The sequence below is a fragment of the Zonotrichia albicollis genome, chromosome Z (genome assembly GCF_047830755.1).
Source record: "Zonotrichia albicollis isolate bZonAlb1 chromosome Z, bZonAlb1.hap1, whole genome shotgun sequence".
In the NCBI taxonomy this organism is placed as follows: domain Eukaryota; kingdom Metazoa; phylum Chordata; class Aves; order Passeriformes; family Passerellidae; genus Zonotrichia; species Zonotrichia albicollis.
The window spans coordinates 7,318,200-7,337,421 of NC_133860.1; the positions used below are offsets into that span (position 1 = coordinate 7,318,200).

The 19,222-nt window shown below is 47.3% G+C and overlaps 1 protein-coding gene across 4 annotated transcripts in view; it reads left to right on the plus strand.

Moving 5' to 3' along the window:
- MYO5B (myosin VB) overlaps positions 1–19,222 on the plus strand; it is a 152,114-nt gene that overhangs the window by 72,648 nt on the left and 60,244 nt on the right. For all 4 annotated transcript variants that reach the window (XM_074532590.1, XM_074532592.1, XM_074532591.1 and 1 more), the window contains exons 13-17: positions 5,543–5,665; positions 6,847–6,930; positions 12,222–12,371; positions 12,968–13,065; positions 18,403–18,489. In XM_074532590.1, coding sequence (XP_074388691.1) covers positions 5,543–5,665; positions 6,847–6,930; positions 12,222–12,371; positions 12,968–13,065; positions 18,403–18,489 — 542 coding nt within the window. The remainder of the gene's footprint in view (positions 1–5,542; positions 5,666–6,846; positions 6,931–12,221; positions 12,372–12,967; positions 13,066–18,402; positions 18,490–19,222) is intronic.

Genomic DNA, 19,222 nt, shown 5'->3' on the forward strand with positions numbered 1-19,222 from the left:
ATCTGCCTTACAACCTCTCTGAGCTGTGTCTTCTTCTGAGGGACCCTGGAGCCTCCTTAAAGAGCCTTTTCCCTGTTTTCTGCACTGGAGTTTCACCTGCCTGAATCTGTAGCTTTTAGGATCTCTTGGTTTTGCTCTGTTCATGTCCCCTGTTCAGAAGAAGTTCTGGCCAAGGCCCCCACAGTGCTGGGATGCTGACGTGCTGTAGCACAAACTGATGAGCCCAAAGAGGTGGGAAAGGGTGGAAGGGCATCCAGGAGAACCTCCCTTGGTGAGCTGTGCAGGGTGGGTGCAGTCACCGTGGGGCCAAGGGGGAAATAATCTGGGAAAGGTGTAGAGCCTGTCAGAAGGAACGAAAGATGGAGGCTGTCTTCTCCAAATCCAGTTCTGGGAAGATTGCTTGGATATCTGGAATAGATTTAGGGTATGGTTGCACTTGTGGAGGGAGTTACTTTGAAGGAGGGGACAGCACACTTTGGAAAACTTTGAATTCTGAGGAGACACGTGGGATGACTTGCACTCTCTGAAGAGGAGCAGCCAGTTGGGGTTGGTTTTCCAAGGGATTTCAATTATCCTTAGAGGAAACAGAGAGCCCTCAGAAATGCAGCTGAGCCTCTGTCAAAGCTGGGCGAGCTGTCCTGTTTTCAGACTGAAGCTACATGGTATGTGGGCGTGCTGCCTGTCTTCCAGCACTTCTTTAGTGCCTTGGACAGTGCTCCCTGGCACAGGGTGGCATTTTTGGGGCTGTCCTGTGCAGGGCCAGGAGTTGGACATTGCTGGTCTTTATGGGTCCCTTCCAGCTCGGGATATTCAGTGGTTCTGTGGTTCTGTTTGGGAATACAGCCAGAAGTTACCGTGGGTGCCCAGGTTTCTCCATAAGGTGTCCTGCCACCTCACTGTGTCCTTGCTTCTGCTTTGGCATGGGAGTGAGAATGAAAAAAATAATGAAAAGACAAGTGTCCATTTCCCTTAAGTACTACCAAAAGGGTTCAATCAAGAGCAGGCTGATGGGGAAGGTTCACTTGTCAGAGTTGTCACCGTTGTCCAAGATTTGTGAGGGATCTTTCTGCTGGTGGAGCTGCCTGGCCCTGAGGCTGCCAGGGGGCAATTGTGTCTCACCAAACCCCCCAAGTCCCTCACGTTCCTGAGCTCCTCTGTGGCTCCACTCTGTGTTCCATGGCACGTTGCCACTGTGTTATGCTGCTGATGTGCCAAATGCATTTCCTAGTGCTGTTCAGGAGGTGCTCTTGGACCTTTGCTGTGTGCTTCTGTCGAGTGCCAGGAATGCTGCACTCCCCTCCTGCCCACTGCTTTTCCACCCCGCCTGTCTCCGTGCATCGCTGCGGACCTGCGGATCTGAGCAAATGTGTTTTCCTTGTCTGGACTCGTTAGGTTTTTGGACATCAGGAATTAGCACATGGCCTTCCTGTCCGGGGGGATTTCTGCTCCACGAGCAGAGGTTGGACCCCTGGGCTTTCCTCTGGGGCGGGCAGAGCAGAGCAGCCTCCCCTACGTCACGCTGTCAGCTCTGATGACTTCAAAGTCAGGCACATCACTTGCAGGGGAACGTGTTTCTGGAGTGTTTCTGCAGAGGCAGCCCACGCTCTTTTCAGGCTTTAACTCGTATTGGAGTGCTAAGGAGTAAAGAAACAAAATGTGAGTAGTTCCTACTGTGTTGTCAGAGGGTTGGTTTTCAGATCACTAGGTCTGGATCACAGAATACCTGAATGGTTTTGGTGGGAAGGCAGCTTGGAGCTCATCCACTCCCATCCCTGCCATGGGCATGGACACCTTCCGCTGTCCCAGGTTGCCCCAAGCCCCATCCACCCTGGCCATGGGTACTTCCAGGGATGGAGCAGCCACAGCTTGGCTGGGTAACCTGTGCCACACCCTCACAGGGAGGAATTTCTTCCTGATGTCTAATCTAAATCTACCCTCCTTCACCTTAAACCATTGACCTTTGTTTCTTCTGTCCACCTAAGTGTCCTTCTGTTGGAGGTGGTGGTGGAGGGAGTCTCAGCCTTTAGTCCAGGTGGTCCCAAGCATCTCCTCATCCCTGGTGTGGGTTCTTGGTGCTGGGATGCAGAATGGATCCTGTGGGGCTGGCCCTGGCTGCAGTGGGTGTGACTGTGGTTGCAGGGGCTCCTGGCAGCACTAGGGGCAGTGGATCCAGAGGGGGAGGGACCCTGCTTGTGACAGGGGGGGACAGAGGAGCACAGGCAGTGACCTTGTGCAATTCCAGTATCAGCTTTATCCTGTTCAAAGATTCCCTACAAAACTTGCAAGGCAAGTCGCTTTTCCCCTTCCCCATCCCCTAAAAAAAGGTGAGATGGCCCATAAATAACTTTCTCAGTTGCTCTAAGGGCCTCAAACTGTCAAGGTAATACCAAAAGCTGTTATAATGGTAGAGATAATGGCCTCCTTAATTTTTATCTTTGGAACTTGGTCCCTATCAGGTGCTTCCCAGGCAGCTAAAAATACCCAGGCTGCAGGACAGTGAGCAGGGTTATGGCAAACCCTCTTTCTGGGAGGCAGGAGCGATGCCTTTGAAGTTTAACTCTGAGATAAGCAGGTTTTTCAGCAAGGGGGATGCCCTGGAAGAGAGCTGGGGCAGGGTAAATCTGGCTCGGGGTGGCTGCAGTGCTCCTGCTCTGCACCTGTGGCTTGGTCCTGCGCAGGAGACACTCAGTGATACCTCCAGAAAGGATGTTTTTGCATGCAAATATTAAATATCACCCATGAAAAGAAATGCATCTACATTTATATAACCCAATCGTTTAAACATGCAAGTCTTACCTTGCATAAATAAAATATGTATATAATTGCATAGCTAAGTGCCTTTCAATATTTATATATAGCCTGTGTTATTTCTGTGTGTATCCATAATTGGCTAAACTTAAAAATTGTAAAATATAAACAAATGTGGGAGAGCACATCTTGTGTGAATGGCTGCTGCATTTAATTCACCCTCATTACAGGGATAGGCAGGAGATGCTTCTCCCTGTGTTCAGAGCCCTTCTGGTGTGTTTTGGTTTGCTGTCATGAAATCAAAGGCTGTTTCAGAGCAGCGTAAAGAAATATTCCTCACCTGTCTCGTGTTTTCCATCTTCCTGTTCTCTGTCCCTATTTCCTCTGTCATTTTTCATATAAAGGCCTGTGTAAAGTCCTGATGGATGATCAAGAGCTCTCTCTGTTGCTGCACGGTTGTTCTGTGGTTTCTAGGCTCTGTCCCATCTAAGTTTAAATATTGACTGAGGCTTTTCTTCTGAACCATCTCCTTTTCTAACCTAAATATCCAATTATACTTTTTTTTTTTAAAAAATGTGTGTGTGTTTTTCTGCAGCCACTGCTGTGCTCAGCAGCATTTCATGGGATGGGGATGAACCCCATCAGAGGTGGCTCTCAGACCCCAAGAGGAACAATTTCACTGTTATATGTACCACAACTTCATGTGTGTGGTCCCATGTGGCAGCTTCTGGAAGTTATTCCATCACCTAAAACAGCATTAAAAAAAATAATATTGGTGCTTGAGTAGTTAATGTATCATTAATTGTAAAAATACTTCCTTATTATTTCTGTTTTAATTAGTGGGGGTTTTTTGTTGATGTTGTTTGGGGGGTTTTGTGTGTGTGTATGTATGTATGTATGTATGTATTTGGGGTTTTGTTTCATTTTGGGTTTTTTTCATTCTGGGTTTTTTTCTGTTGGGACTTTTTATTTTTTGCAGGGGGAGGTTTAGGGATTTTGGGGGTTTTTGTTTGGTTTAGTTTGATTTTGTTTTTGCTTGTTTGTGTTTTCTGTTTGTTTCATTTCAGGGTTTGTGGGTGTTTTTTCGTTTGTTTTTTTTTGGGGCGGGAGAGATTTGGGGTTTTGTTAGATTTTGTTTGGTTTTGTTTGTTTTCGTGGCTGTTTTGGGTTTTGTTTGGTTGGTTTTTTGTGTGTTTTTTCTTTGTTTTAGGTTTTATGGTGCTTTTTTGTTTTGTATTTCAGTGTTTTGGTTTTTGTGTTGTTTTTTTGTGGTTTTTCTTTGTTTATTTTTGTTTTGTTTCAGGGTTTGTGGGTGCTTTTTTGTTTTGGGGTGTTTTGTTGTTTTGGTTTGTTTTTTGTTTATTTTTTTATTTGTTTGGTTTGTTTTGTCATTTTGTTCTTTTATTTCCTGCAAGAGCCATTCTGGCTGCCGGAACAGAACCAATATTTGGGTGTTTTCAGCTGGAAACGCTTGTTTTGTTGTTGTGGGGTGTTGTTTGTTCTTGTTTTACTTCAGGGTTTTTGGGTATTTTTTGTTTTGTATTGGCATGCGGTTTTTGTTTGTTTTTTTATTTGTTTGGTCCATTTTGTTGGTTCGTTTTGCCTTTTTTAAAATTTCCTTCAAGAGCCATTCCAGCTGATGGAACAGAACCAAGATTTGGGTGTTTCCTGCTGGAAATGCTGTTGTGGGTTTTCATTTGTTTTTGTTTTGTTTCAGGGTTTGTGGGTGTTTTTTTGTTTTGTTTTGGGGTGTTTTTGTTTCTTTTTTTTGTTTGTTTGGCCTGTTTTGTTGGTTTGTTTTTTCCTTTTTTTTTTCCTGCAAGAGCTGTTCCGTCTTCCAGAACAGAACCGAGATTTGTGTGTTTCCTGCTGGAAACGCAGTTTTTTTGTTTTGGGGTTTTATTAGTTTTTGTTTTGTTTCAGGGTTTGTGGGTGTTTTTTGATTTGTTTTGGGGTGTGTTTTGTTTAGTTTTGGTGGGTTTTGGGTTCTTTTTTTCTTTTTTTTTTTTTCTGTTTTTTCCTTTTTTCTTTTTCCTGCAAGAGCCGTTCCGTCTTCCAGAACAGAACCAAGATTTGTGTGTTTCCTGCTGGAAACGCTGTTTTGTTGTTGTGGCTTTTTGTTTATTTTTGTTTTGTTTCAGGGTTTGTGTGTATTTTTTGTTTTGTATTGGGATGTGTTTTTGTTTGTTTTTTTAGTTTGTTTGGTCTGTTTTGTTGGTTTGTTTTTCCCCTTTTTTTCCTGCAAGAGCCGTTCCGGCTGCTGTAGCAGAACCAAGATTTTTGTGTTTCCTGCTGAAAACGCTGTTTTGTTGTTGTGGATTTTTGTTTGGTTTTTTTTTTTTTTGTTTCAGGGTTTGTGGGTGTTTTTTGTTTCGTTTTAAGGTGTGGTTTTGTTTCTTTTGTTTGTTTGGTCTGTTTTGTTGGTTTGTTTTTCCCCTTTTTTTCCTGCAAGAGCCGTTACAGCTGACGGAACAGAACCAAGATTTGTGTGTTTCCTGCTGGAAACACTGTTTTGTTGTTGTGGATTTTTTTTTTTTTTTTTTTTTTTGTTTCAGGGTTTGTGGGTGTTTTTTGTTTCGTTTTAAGGTGTGGTTTTGTTTCTTTTGTTTGTTTGGCCTGTTTTGTTGATTTGTTTTTCCTTTTTTTTTCCTGCGAGAGCCGTTACAGCTGACGGAACAGAACCAAGATTTGTGTGTTTCCTGCTGGAAACGCAGTTTTGGTGTGTTTGTCACCAAAGCAGGCGAGCACAGAGCAGCACCTGGGCCTGGCAGTGTCCCCTTTGTCCCCTTTGCAGATGCCCAAGGGCACGGACCAGAACTGGGCACAGAAGCTCTACGACCGCCACAGCGCCAGCCAGCACTTCCAGAAGCCGCGCATGTCCAACACCTCCTTCATCGTGCTGCACTTCGCCGACAAGGTACCCGGCAGGGAGCACCAGCAGGGACAGGAAAGCCTCCTGCAGCACCCTAAATCAGTGCAGAGCCCCCTGAGCTGCCCCTTGGTGCCTGCACGCTGGTGGTCGTGGCTCAGGTGCTCAAATCTGGATCAGCGCCGAGGGCTTCAGCCTGTTGGTTGTGGCTCTGGGCTGTGGGTTGTGGATTCTGGAGGAGAGAAAAATCCTCTTTCCCAAAGCTGTGGGGAAAGGGGTTTCTGTAAGGGCAGCTGGGCAGAAAATGTGCTTGTGTTAGAAGAGCAGGAGCTGCGAGTGCCAGCAAGGCAAAGTGCAGGGAGGAGGTGAGAGGTGATCCCAGGCAGATCCCACCTTTGTGAGCATCCCACTATGGCACTAAATTAAACCAAATCCCAGTGCCTGGTGTGCTGGGGTCTTGTCCATAGACTCCAGCTTCACTGAAGCCCTGATGTGACAAGCGTTACAGCAAACAGGAATCTCAAAAGCTTGAAGTTACCCTAAACACAGATTTGTTAGGAAAAAATTAAAAATATCAACCCCGGGATGTGTCTGAGGAGCTGGACAATATCCAGGTGCTGTGATGCCCTACAGGTGCTTCCCATAACCAGGTTTGTCCTTGATTCCAGAGGCACTCACCATGGCAAATGTTGATACTCACCTTTCCTCAGGCACGTGGTTTTGCATATGGATCCTTCATGGACAATATTTCTTAGCAAGTTTTTCTCATTTTTTAATATGAAAAAAAAGAAATTTTCTTTTGTTGTCTCTAATGTATTTTTAAATTGTTTTTTTTTTTAAATTCCTTTGCATCCCACTCCTCTGCAGTTTCAAAACCCAAGAGACCTACAAGAGACTTAGGCAGGGCATATTTTGAGGTTTATTGATTAACTTAGAACCAGTTGAAGAGTGAACAAAAGAGCATGTAGAGTTACTGATGACCCTTGCATTTTTTATCCCTGACTTCCATACACAGCAATTTAATGGCTAGGAAACAATCTGTGTTTCCTAGTAAGGATTTTGCTTTCACCCAGATTCACTTTGATAAAAAGTGACCTTTAAATTCCAATTGTTCCTTTCCCCTCTCAGGGTTTTGTGGTGAGCTCCTGACATCAGGGGAGTGGTGGGAGCACCCTGTCCCTGTGTGTTGGACTTGTCCCTCTGAGCTTCTTGCCTTTGTGTCCTGGCAGGTGGAGTACCAGAGCGAGGGGTTTCTGGAGAAGAACAGGGACACCGTGTACGAGGAGCAGATCAACATCCTGAAAGCCAGCCAGGTAAAAGGAGCAGCAGGTCAGGGCAGCTGCCCAGGCTGGAGCTGAGCTGAGCGTCCCTGGTCGCACCCACGCCTGGCCCAGGGTGTGACCCTGCTGCACTGACAGCCACCAAAGAGCCAAACCAGTGGGGTGTGGAGAAGGGAAAAGGGATGAGGAGAGGAGGATGCTCAGGGTTACACCCACTGCATGCATGTGGGTGGTTGTCTGCCTTCCTTCACCCTGCTGTTGGTGTCCTGTCAAGATGCATCGCAGAAGTAGTTCCCAAACCTTCTGATCCTCTTCTTTTTTTCGGTCACCAAGGGCCAAAATTAGGAACTGGTAGTTTTTGGGCACTGTAAATCCCACTTAGCTCTTGCTTGGAGCTCCCCACCCATCACCCAATCACCCATCAGCCACAGAATCACTGGATGATTTGGGTTGGAAGAGAATTTAGGGATCATCTTGTTCCAGCCCCCTGCCATGGGACACCTTCCACTAGACCAGGATGGTCAAAAGCATGGGGATCTGGGGTTAAAAGCCACTGTCACCAGCATGGTTTGTACATTGTGGGTAGCCTTGCTGGTTCTATCCCCCTTCTGTGTGAAAATAGCTGTTCCTGTTATCTGTAATCTGTCATACTTGTCCCCGTGACTTCTAATTACTTCAGTAATTACTGTGCAAAAACTGGAGTTAATGTGTAATGCTGGAACTGTAACATGAACTCTGAGACACTCCAGCTGCCGTGGAGCTGTTTTACACCACTGCCAACGTGTAACTTCAACAAATTAGCAGACACTAATGATCACTCTTGGTGTCACTTGTCTTTTACAAGGTTTTGTGCTGTTGTAATCTTTGCTGCAGTCCCAGCTCTCAGGCTCTTCTCCTTTCTCTGCAGCACAGTCCTCTCTCTCTTCTCAGGGGCTCCTCTTGGGCTCTTGACCCACCCCTATTTATCTCAGTTGCCTTCACGAGCTACAGCTGTTGCCCAACTAAGGACCCTGCAGCTGCAGCTCGTTTGGAGCAACTCAGAACCACATAGGTCTTACAATACAACATGTATTCAGGCCCCCACATTGTGCCGTGTACCTTCCCTCTCCCGAGTGTTGTACAAACAGCTTGTCAACATCTCATTGCACCAGGTGCCAGCAGGGATGTATTGACTGGCTTTGAATGCCAGGTCTCCTGGTAAAGGCTTTTTTGGCTCTTGCTGTTTAAAATTTCCTGTGTGCTGTGGATTTGGTGGGATGATGGAAGCAGAAGAGCTGTGGGGTTCTGAAGGCTTTGGAGTGGGCCATGCCTGCAGTAAATGAGCATTTGACAGTGGGCTCCAAGCTGGAGATTTTACAATTTTCTATATAAATTGAGTAGATTTTGCACTGGCTTCCTGTACCATACTCCTGCTGTCTATGAGCATTTGGGTAGGTTGGGTTAAAAGTGTTGATATCACAGGCAGTAAAGAAATTTCAGATCCTTGTTGTTTTAAGACCAGACCAAAAGTTCTTCCCTGCAGCTTTGAGTCTTGCATTGTCAATTAATGAGCTGAAACCTTAAACAACCCCATCTCTCCCAGGGGGAACCTTTATTAAGCAGTTAGTGTGAAAATGCAAAGCCCAACTCACCATCCAGTGGCCAAAATCCAGGCTGTGTGACTCTGGTGCACCTTTGTTCCTCTAAACCTGGTGTGTGGTTTAAGGAAGAAGTTCATCTGCTTTCCTCCAAACCATTTCAAAGCCTTCCACAGCATAGGCCAGCATGTTAAATTGGTTTTGGTTTGGGGTTTTTTTGTGGTTTTTTTGGGTTTTTTTTTTTTTTTTGTTTTTTTGTTTTTTGTTTTGTTTTTTTTACATTACAAGTTTTGAAGGCCTGCATGTTGCAAGCAAAAGTGGGTCATATTCAGACTTCTCTTTGCGACACCCTTGGGTGTGCTGCTGGCTGTGACCTTCTGAATGACACCCTGAATAAGGAGTGGGATGAAAGGAGGTGGAGGAAACATTATTTTTAGGAGGAGTTTGTTCCTGTCAAAGTTAGAAGAGATGAGAATGGGAAATTATTTAAGTGTTGTCAGTGGCTTGGCCTGTTTCACAGCGAGGAATTCATGTGAAAATGGCAAGATGAGCAATTTTCTCATCCATGGGAGTAGTTGTGAAATTAATAACCATGGAGCTGGGCTTTAATAATGCCCAAATCAAGAGCTCTGCATGTTCAGGAAGCTTCCCAGGGAAAAACTGGGCATGATTAGAGCTCATTAGAAATGCCAGGTAACCTCCAGGAATAGTTGATGCTGTATGATGAATTATTTAGCCAGTGCTGAACTTGCTGTTGGAGTCAGTGCTGCAGAACTGGCAGTGTGTGATAAGGATTTCTGTTTGACTGTTTGGTGTAGAGGAGAGAGTGTACCTCACTGGAGTGGTGTGGTGTGGAGTGGTGGAGACCCTGGAAATCATTCCCTAAAAACACAGATGTAAGGTAAAGGCTCGCTTGCCATATCTAGGGACCACAATATAATATCAGAGCAGGCTGGACTTTGTTTAAGAGCTGTGTTGGAGGGGATAATAAATTCCATCCAGTGTCATCCCTGCCCCTTCTACCATCCCAGTTTGCTCCAAGCCCTGTCCATTGTGGATGCTTCCAGGGATGGGGCAGCCACATGTGCCCTGACCCAGACCAAAACACTCTGAAATTCACTTGGGTCTGGGAACATTTGGGAGATAGGCTGTTGAATTTCTGTCTTTAACCCCCATTAACTCCCATTCCCCTAACAACATGGGAGCACTGGCTTGTATCAGCCTGTGCTGATCCCATGTTGTTCTGGAAGAAGAGCAGCTAGACATTGTCACATTCCTCTCCCAAATCCTTCAACACCTGGTGATCTGCCCCTGCTGCCCCTAACCCCTGTTTGCCAGCAGATTGTTACCCTGGTATTTTTGCTTCTTGCCTGCCATTTGCCCTCCAGGGCTATAAACAATTAGAAACAATTTTGTTTTGCTGTGAAAGGCAGCCTGGTCTCTCTGAACCAGCAAAAGCAGAAGTGACAGTGCTGACTCTGCTACCCAAAAGTGTAAATTTAACTAAAGCTCAGATTTGTGCTGTGAGGACTTTGTCCTGTCCTCAGGATCAAGCTGGCACACAGCATTCCCTGCTTTCTTCTTTGCATTCCCACTAAAGCAGCACAGAGGGCAAGGGGAACGCTGTATTTAACACAGCAATGACCTGGGCACCTCTCTGTCAGCAAGCCATCGCTGATGAAGCACTCCCACCAAGGCAGAACTGCCTTCTGCTAATTAGAATGCAATTACCGCCATCAACAAGATGGTGAGAGAGACTTTACAGAGCATTTAATTAGTTCTGTAAGCGCTGGTCAGCTAAAACAGTTGAGAGCTGATGTCCTTTGAATTAAGGGAAATTATTTGAATGCTGATGGAAGGCATAAGGGCATGCTGTGAAGGTATTATTTTCCAGGTCTCTGTAATTACAAATAATGCACCAGTGGCTTTGACCCTGCCAGCTGGGGAGGAGGGATCAGTCCCTCTTGCTTATGCCCCAGAACCTGTGGGATGGCTCCTGCTAGAGATGGTCCCAGTTCCACCAGGTTTGCATCGTGCAAGCTGAGAGCTTGGCTCTGAGATCCTTCTCCAGGAACAAGCACTGCTGTTATTAATACCAGGTGGATGGAGAGAGCAGTGGCACTCCCAGCTGTTTTGAGAAGATATTTTGAAACCCCAAATTACATCCAGAGGCATTGTCAGGTGTGAGGCAGTAATGCAGAGCCTGTGTTGGATATCTTCATTAGTACATGTGTCATCCATACCTCCCATGCTTGCAGGACTCAGAGCATCCCAGATGGTGTTGTATCACCCATAACAATTGCCAGGATGTCATTTTTTTAGGGATAGAAGGAGGTGAAGGAGAGGAGAGCCTTTATTCTGGTAGGAGTTGAGTGAGCTGCAGTGAAAGCTGAGTGTGAAGCAGATCCTTAGCTGGCGCTGTCATAGAGCCTGCAATAAATTTGCTCATGTAATGCAAATAATTTCCTTCCCACAGTGTTGTTGAGGCTGCTGTCCTAACAAGCTGTGAGAACATCCCATAGGACAGGGCTGGAAATGTTCCTGTCTCAGCCCAGGGATGTGGCAGAGAGCCCGGCAGCCCTTCACAGCACAGGGCTGCTGTTTATGTCTAAAAAGTGGTAAACCACAGCACTCTTCCTGGGATCCTAATAGAAATACAACCAAGCTGGGCTTCTGGAGGAGCCTGAGGTGGGGGCAAGAGTGCTAGGCAGCTGCCCCTGCCTTGTGGTGGTGGTTTTTGGGTGGATGTGTTTGCCATGGTGTGCCATGGATGTGGGGAAGGTGTGTCTGTCCCTCAGGTGCTCCAGCATCCCTGCTGCTGGGAGGCACCGTGGGTGCTTTGGCAGTGTCACCTGGCAGGAGCCCAGCTCAGCTGGTGACACATGAAGTCCCACCTGCTGGCAGGGAGGGTTTTTTTACATTTAAGGATTTCCCCTTTGAATGTAAGTGCAGCTGTGGCAGTAGCCAGTGTGGGTGTGTAGATGGATCCAAGACGTGAAAATTCAACAGCCTTGCTAACCAGACCAGATTTATGGTGGCTTACTTAATATTCAAGTTCCCCAGTCTAGCATAAATCTGAATATCCTGCCTCCTAAATAATAATAATAAAAAAGGCATTAACTGCCTTTGCCAGCTCACCTGTTGTTTGTGAAGCAGAAATGTTGCTGCTGGCTTGCCAGAAGTCCCAGGCTTGGGGATCTGTTGAGCTAGATGTGGTGCTTGCAGGGTTGTGGGATGGTGGTGCTGCCCTGAAAGGTGGGTCAGTAGGGAGGAAGTGTTTGTGTCCCTTAACTTTTTGAAAAGCAAGGGTGCCTCTGGGGCTGTGGTGGGGCCTGGCTGCTGCCTGTGCTCACAGGAGATCCTGTTCCTGGGGTGTGTGCTGTGTAGGGAGCATCCTTGCTGGGGCAGGGCTGCATAAACACCCTGAAACAAAGCCTTGGGAACAGGAGTCACCTCCTGTCCGGGAGGTTTTGTGCCTTGGCAAGACCTCAGCAATCCAGCCTCCTTTCTTTTTAGGTTAGCTTGATTTAATGTGCGTGTTTCAAGGTTTCATGACCTGCAGCACAGAATGGTCAGCTGTCCTGCTGACGTGGTTCATGTAGACATCTCTTCTTGCTTTCACTTTCTTGCCCTTTTTCCCCTTTCAGGCTTAGGATGGGTGAGAAATGACCTGAGCAATGGGAGCTGGGTGGGCTCATTCCCCAGCAAGCAGGCCCAGGGGTGCTCAAGTGTTGCCTTTTGTTTCAGTATCAGATGGTAGCAGACTTATTCCAAGAGGACAAGGACGCCGTGCCCGCCACTCCTGGGGCAAAGAGAACACCCCGGATCAACGTGCGCTCTGCCAAGCCAGCCTTCAAAGCTGCCAACAAGGAGCACAGGAAAACAGTGGGACACCAGGTAATGGGAGGTCTCAGGGAGTCACTGACGACACAGCAATCCGGTTAACACCTTGTTGCTTCAGTTTGAAGCAGAGGTAAATAAAAAGCTGCTGAGGGTGGAAAGAGGCTTTCCCATGATCTCTGTGTTCAGCTGTTGTGTTTTGAATGACTTCTAGTGGTGCCTCTGGAACAGCAGGATTGAGAAGTCTTGGCTGAAAGCAGCTGAGACATGGTCTGGGGAGGGTGGAGACTCCACTGGATGGTGTCCCAATATACTGTGGAGCCTTTAAACTGAAACAGCTTCAGGAAAGGAGCATTTCCCCACTGTGGGCAGTCAAAAAGTTCAACAGGGGCACAGAGAGGTTGTGCTGCCTCCATCCTTGGAGATGTTTCAAAGACCCAGCTGGGCAGACTCCCGAGCTTTGTTGCTCATGACTCTTTGAGCTGGAAGCCTTCAACCCCGCAGTGTCTTCTCTGAATTCCCCGTATCTGGGCTGGGTCCATGGGGAGGCTCACTCCGTGTCACACCCACGGGTGGCTTGTGGCACTGCTGGCTGGGGCTGCAGGGTCACTGCTCCTCCCTCCCTCCTCCACATGAGTGGTTTTGTCTTTCAGTTCCGCAACTCCCTGCAGCTGCTGATGGAGACCCTGAACGCCACCAGCCCGCACTACGTGCGCTGCATCAAGCCCAACGATGAGAAGATCCCCTTCAAGTAAGTGGCCCTGCAGACCACAGAATCACAGAATCACAGAATCACAGAATCACAGAATCACAGAATCACAGAATCAGGAGGTTGGAAGATACCTCTAAGATCATTGAGTCCAGCCTCTGCCGTAACACCTCTACTAGACTATAGCACCAAGTGCCATGTCCAGTCTTTTTTTAAACACATCCAGAGATGATGATTCTACCACCTCTCTGGGAAGAGCATTCCAGCACTTTATAATTCTTTTAGTGAAAAATTTTTTACTAATATCCAACCTCTACCCTCCCTGATGTAGCTAGAGTCTGTGTCCTCTGGTTCTGTCAGTGCTGCCCGGTGGAAGAGACCAACCCCACCTGTCTGCAACCTCCCTGCAGGAAGCTGCAGAGAGCAATAGGGTCACCTCTAAGCCTCCTCTTCTCCAGGCTAAACAGCCCCAGCTCCTTCAAATGCTCCTCACAGGGTTTGTGTTCCAAGCCCCTCTCCAGCCTCGTTGCCTCCTCTGGATGTGCTCAAGCATTTCAACGTCCTTCCCAAACTGAGGGGCCAGAACTGGACACAGCACTCAAGGTGTGGCCTCACCAGTGCCAAGTACAGGGGCAGAATGAGCTCCCTCCTCCGCTGGCCACACCATTCCTGATGCAGGCCAGGAGTCATCGGCCTTCTTGGCCACCAGGGCACATTGCTGGCTCATATTCAACCAGCTGTCACCAGCACTCCCACGGCCCTTTCTGCCTGAGCACTGTCCAGACACAGTGTCCTCAGCTTGTAATGTTGTAGGGGGGTTTTGTGGCCAAAATGTAGAACTTGGCCCTTGGACTTATTAAACTTCATGCTGTTGGACTCTGCCCATCCATCCAGCTGATTTAAGTCTCTCTGCAGAGCCCTCTTTCCTTCCAATAGATCAACACAAGCTCCCAGCTTAGTGTTGCCTGCAAATTTATTAAGGACTCAATGAGCAGATATGCTCAGCTTTATGGCAGCGGGGCATGCTTTGGGCTCTTCCTCCTGCTGAAGAGCTTGCCTTTTCCATTTAATGTTGTTCCTGAAGCTGGAAGGTCTGTGTGGGTTGCTGGAGTCACCTTTTTGGGTTTCAGCATGGGAGGTTTGTGCCTCTGAAATGAAGCCAAATTCAGGTTCTAATAATTCATAGATATGCTCTGCTAATAGTGAGCGTCCTTGCTTTGCAGTGATAGGGTCTTCATGCAGTTTTTATCTTAGACTTGCTTTGATTTAAATAATTATAGTTCCAAACAGTGACAAGAGAAGGAAATGAAAAAGAAGAGATAAGTAGTGGGCTTGTAAAATGAACAGAAATATCTTGGTGCTTCCAAAATAAATGTAGAAAAAATAAGGGTGTGGTTTGTATCAGCTTCAGGCAGGTGAGCAGCTGAAGCAAAAGGCCAGTCCTGGTTTTTGTCCGTAGCTCAGAGACGTATCACAGGCTGCAAACTCTGTGAGCAGGTAGTTTTTAGCCCTGTTTGACCTCTTGGTCATGGATTTGTGCCCAGTTTTCTTCTCTGTAACTCCAGAAAAGCTTGGCCATTAGTATGCAGGGACCTTATAGATGTGATGTCCTCGAAAGGCATCAAGTGCAGGTGGTGACCTTTAAGGAAGAAGGTTGTAAATGTAATCCAGCAGCAGGGAGGCATTTCCCTCCATCTGACCTGATGCAGGCTGAGTGCTCCCAGTGAGCACAGTGCAATTTAGGAATGCAGAGACAGCTCCACCATTGTCCTGGAAGGAAGGCAGAGCTTCTCTAAACAGACTCACCCTTGGTCACGATGTGCTGGGAGAGATGTATCCACCAGGAAGCTTCCTTGCTTGACCTCTTCTGCCCCTTCAAACAGCAAAGTGAGGGGTATAAATCACTGCAAGACATTCAGAAACTGGCTTCTATTTACCTGATTCCTTAGAGGAGTAGTTAGCAGCCCTGGAGACAGCTCTCTATGCTGGGATCTGTGTTCCTGTGCTCTGCTGATCTGTTCCACACACCATCCTGCAGGAACTGGATGTGCTTGGGCCTTGGTCTCCTCTTGCCTAATGCAGAGGGTGTTCATTAAGTGAAATTCAGGATTACACTGTGTGATTGACAATTTTCTTTAGATGAAGCACAAAATTATTCTCTGACTTGCTGTAGTGTGAGTGTGGTAGATGCTCTGGGTGATGAAGTGGTTTCATCTTTCCAGTGGGTCTTTCCAGGACTCCATGTCCCTGCTTAGCTCTCCTTTCAGCTCATCCCTCTTCACTTCTCTGCCTTTGAACTTTCAATTTTTCATGTGATGCTCAGGATACAGCTAATATAATTCCATGGATGTGCAAGCTCCTGGTTTTCAGGGGGCAGTGATTGAATGAACTCAGTGGTATCCCTAAAATATTATGGGTAGCAAGCACCAGGAGGATAATTCTGCCAGTGCCTGCTCCTACTCCAAGTGATGGCTCTGCCCAGTGTGATGCTACAATTGGTCAATGTCCAAGCTCAGGATTTTGGGAACAAATGACAGACCAAAATAGACACAAGGATGGTTCTGGAGGAAGTTGCTTTAGGTTGTGGTGATGGGGTTGCATCCTCTTCCACAGGGGGTTCAGGTGTCTCCTGTGGCTGGTTCTGCAAGAGCCTCTCCCCCCTCACCCCTCATGGATTGCTTAATTGGCATTGTCACCTGGGGATCGTGGTCAAGGTTGGTCTTGCTGCCACCAGCTTGAGGTGTCAAGCTTGTGTCCTTAGGCTGGCTCAAATAAAGTCACAGAATCCCGGGAGCACTGAGGCTGGAAAAGAGCTCAGGATCATGGAGTCCCAGCCGTGTCTGATCCCCGCTGTGCCACCAGCTTGGAGCACTGAGTGCCACATCCAGTCCTTCCTTGGACATCTCCAGGGATGGGCACTCCAACACCCCTCTGGGCAGCCCCTGCCAAGGCCTGACCTCTCTTTCCATGGGGAAATTCCTGCTGCTGTCCAAGCCCCAGCCTGAGGCCGTTCCCTCTGCTCCTGTCCCTGTTCCCCCCGGCTGTCCCCTCCTGTCAGGAGTTGTGCAGAGCCACAAGGGCCCCCTGAGCCTCCTTTGCTCCAGGCTCAGCCCCTTCCCAGCTCCCTCAGCCTCTGCTGGGGCTCCAGCTTGTTCCCATCTCCCTCAGCTGCTCCTTGTAATACTTTTTTATGTGTTAAAGCGGGATATAGAGACACATGCTGGAAAATGTGCAGTGCTAAGAAGCATTTGTGAAGTGAAAGATCATCAGCATTGCTCCACATTAGCACCCAAGTGTCTTGTAGCATGCAAAACACTGGGTGTTATGTTTGTTGTTCAGTGAGAAAATAAGTTTTCTCTAAAACATAACATTTTTCGGCTCACAAGAGCATTATGTTTTCGCTAAAATGAAAACCTTACCCTGGAGAGCAGGGAGGATGTAATGGCAGCTCTTCAGTACTTAGAGGGGCTACCATGAGGAGAAAGCCATGCTCTCAGCAGTGGTGTGTGGTGGGAGGAAGGAGCCAATGGCCCCAAATTTACACGGGAGGTTCAGACTGGAGATGAGTAAACCTGTTTTTTTTCTCCCTGAGGACAGTCTGTCAATGGAGCAGTCTGCCCTGAGAGGTTATTCAGCCTCCATCTCTGGAGGTTTCTCTAAATTTTGACTGGCTAAACCCCTGGGCCATGGATCTGCCCCCACAGCTGTACCAGCTTTTGAGCATGGGGGGCTGGACTGGAGGGTTTCTCAGGTCTCTCACACCCTGCATTCCTACTCACAACATGCTGAGAAGATAAAATCTGTAATAGGGCTGGAGGGTGTCAGGCTCCCATCCTGGGACACCTTGGCTCCACGCAGGGATGTCTGCTGCATCTGACTGCAGGCTGGGACTGAGGTTAATTCCTGCTGGAGAAGACTTCCAAAGAGAGCTGTGCAAGGGGAATGCCTGACTTCAGGTTGTTCCTCTGTCTTTTCCTTTTAGATTCACTTTTAGGCAAGGTTTGGGATCTTTGATTTTGGGTTTCCAGGCTGAAAGCAACCTGCCAGGTGTTTCTACCTGCCATAGCAAGGAAAAGGACTTTGTAATAAGCTGTATTGTCCCACTTTTAAGATCTTAATTTCAGCATTAGCCCATAACTGGAGCTGTTGCTGACAGATGACTGCAGCCTCTCTGGTGGCTGCATTTCAGCCCCACTGAGCAGGGCTTTGCTGCTTTGCAGAGTTTCCCTTGGATACCAGAGAGATTGCCCTGGGATCTTCCAGGACTGACGCTTACCTGTCGATCTGCCACTCCTGTTTATTATTTATTGTTATGGAAATTGCACTCTTGTGGGTTCTTCCTTGAAGCGAGTGACAGCCCAGACTGATTTTTCACCCTGCACAGTGTTGGTGGTGTTGCAGTGAATAACTTGCTTGTAGACTTGACAGGTCCAGGGAATTAAAAAAAGCACAGAGAGAGAAGAAGGAGACTATTTTTCATGCTGCTTTTGTAGAGCAGAGAGCAGGAAGAATTATTCATGTAATCTTGACTTGCAGGTGTAAATATTTTGAGCTTTCAGAAAAGGAAAAAACTGGCATTATACGAGAAGCTTTGTTCTGGAAACCTCACACAGCTGTGGACATTGCATCATGTGAGACTGAGCTTGATGGAGGGACCTTTTCCAGTGCCTTCCAGAGCTGGAGAGCTGTGGCCTCCTTGTGCATTCAGCATCAGGGTGGAAGGAGGGAACAGCCATGGGGGATGCTGGTACCTGGACTCACTCTCTGCAAGCGTGGTCTGAGCTTGGAGTGAGTTTTTGCCAGGAATCAGAGGAAGCACTGCCTGAGTATTCAGCTGGAAGTTTTCCTTGAGATTTTTTTGCCACAAATTCCTGATGGAGTGTGGTGTCAATGGTAAGGGATGATGCAAGCTTTAAAGTGGTCATGTTCTTGGAAAACTTAGTCTAGAAAATCATGGGACCTATTAATTACCTGCTTTGGATATGGAATTGAATATATCAGACTTATTTTGCTGTTGAATTCGATTTCTGTAAATGTGTTGTTGCCCCAATAGCTGGTTCACCAGGCAGCTCGTGGTGGGGTAGACTGTTCCCTTCTTTATTGTGATTGTATTGCTTTACAAAGCCAGGTAGATTCTGGCTGCAGACACTAATTAATTGCAGCAGGTGGTCATGCTATCCCAAGAATACCCCTGGCACTCATAGCAGGGTGGGAGCAAGGTTTCAAGCAACTTGGAAATCAGACCTTTGTGACGTGCAGAGAAAAGGTGTGCAGCCTGTTCATCCCAAAGCCAGGCCTGGGGCATGCTGAGCTTTGAGAGGCAGTGGCTGTGGGCTCGCTATCACTGTGTGTTAATGCCTGTCCTAAATCTGATTGCAGGTTTGATCCGAAGAGAGCAGTGCAGCAGCTGAGAGCCTGCGGAGTGCTGGAGACCATCCGGATCAGTGCAGCTGGCTTCCCATCCAGGTGCTGGGCTGGGAATTCCCTGGGCTTGTGCTGCTCCTGCTGCTTACCCAGCAGGTTCATTGTGCCCAGGGCCAGGCTGGATGGGGCTTGGAGCACCCCGGGACAGGGGAAGGTGTCTCTGCCCATGGCAGGGGTGGTACTGGGTGAGCTTTGAACACCAAACCCTTCTGGGATTATCTGACATGAGGGAGGTAGAAGAAAATACTTGTGTTGGCAGGACAATGTTTATTTAGGTTAGCTTGTACCCAGGATAGATTTTCTGCTTTTTATATATTTTTTTGTTTCATTTTGCCAAACTCCCGTTATGTCCTGGGCTCCTCAAGTGTAAGAGATTCATTGTCAAGCAAAGAGCTGCAAAGTGGGCTTGACAGAGAGTGTGTTGTGCTGTGTCCAGTGCTCCAGCTGCTGCTTTCAGTCTGGTCCTGAGAGGTAATTTGCTCTCATGAAACCTCTGAAAAAGCTGACGCCTGGCAGACAAAGGAATCCAGTTTGGATGCTGTACCTAGGTGAAAACCAAGTAATGAAACAACAACTCTGGAAGCAAGCACTGTCCTAAAGCACTTCTTCACTGTTTGCCTGAAGCTTCTTCCACTGTTCGATTTGATTTTCTTTGTGTGTGATTTTTTTTTTCCCCCGGCTTCAGACATCTGCTGCAATCCTCATTTCAGCCAAAAAAAAAATTCTGATTCTACTTTCAGAGAAAGAAAATAAGGGTTGTAAATTATTGTTGTAG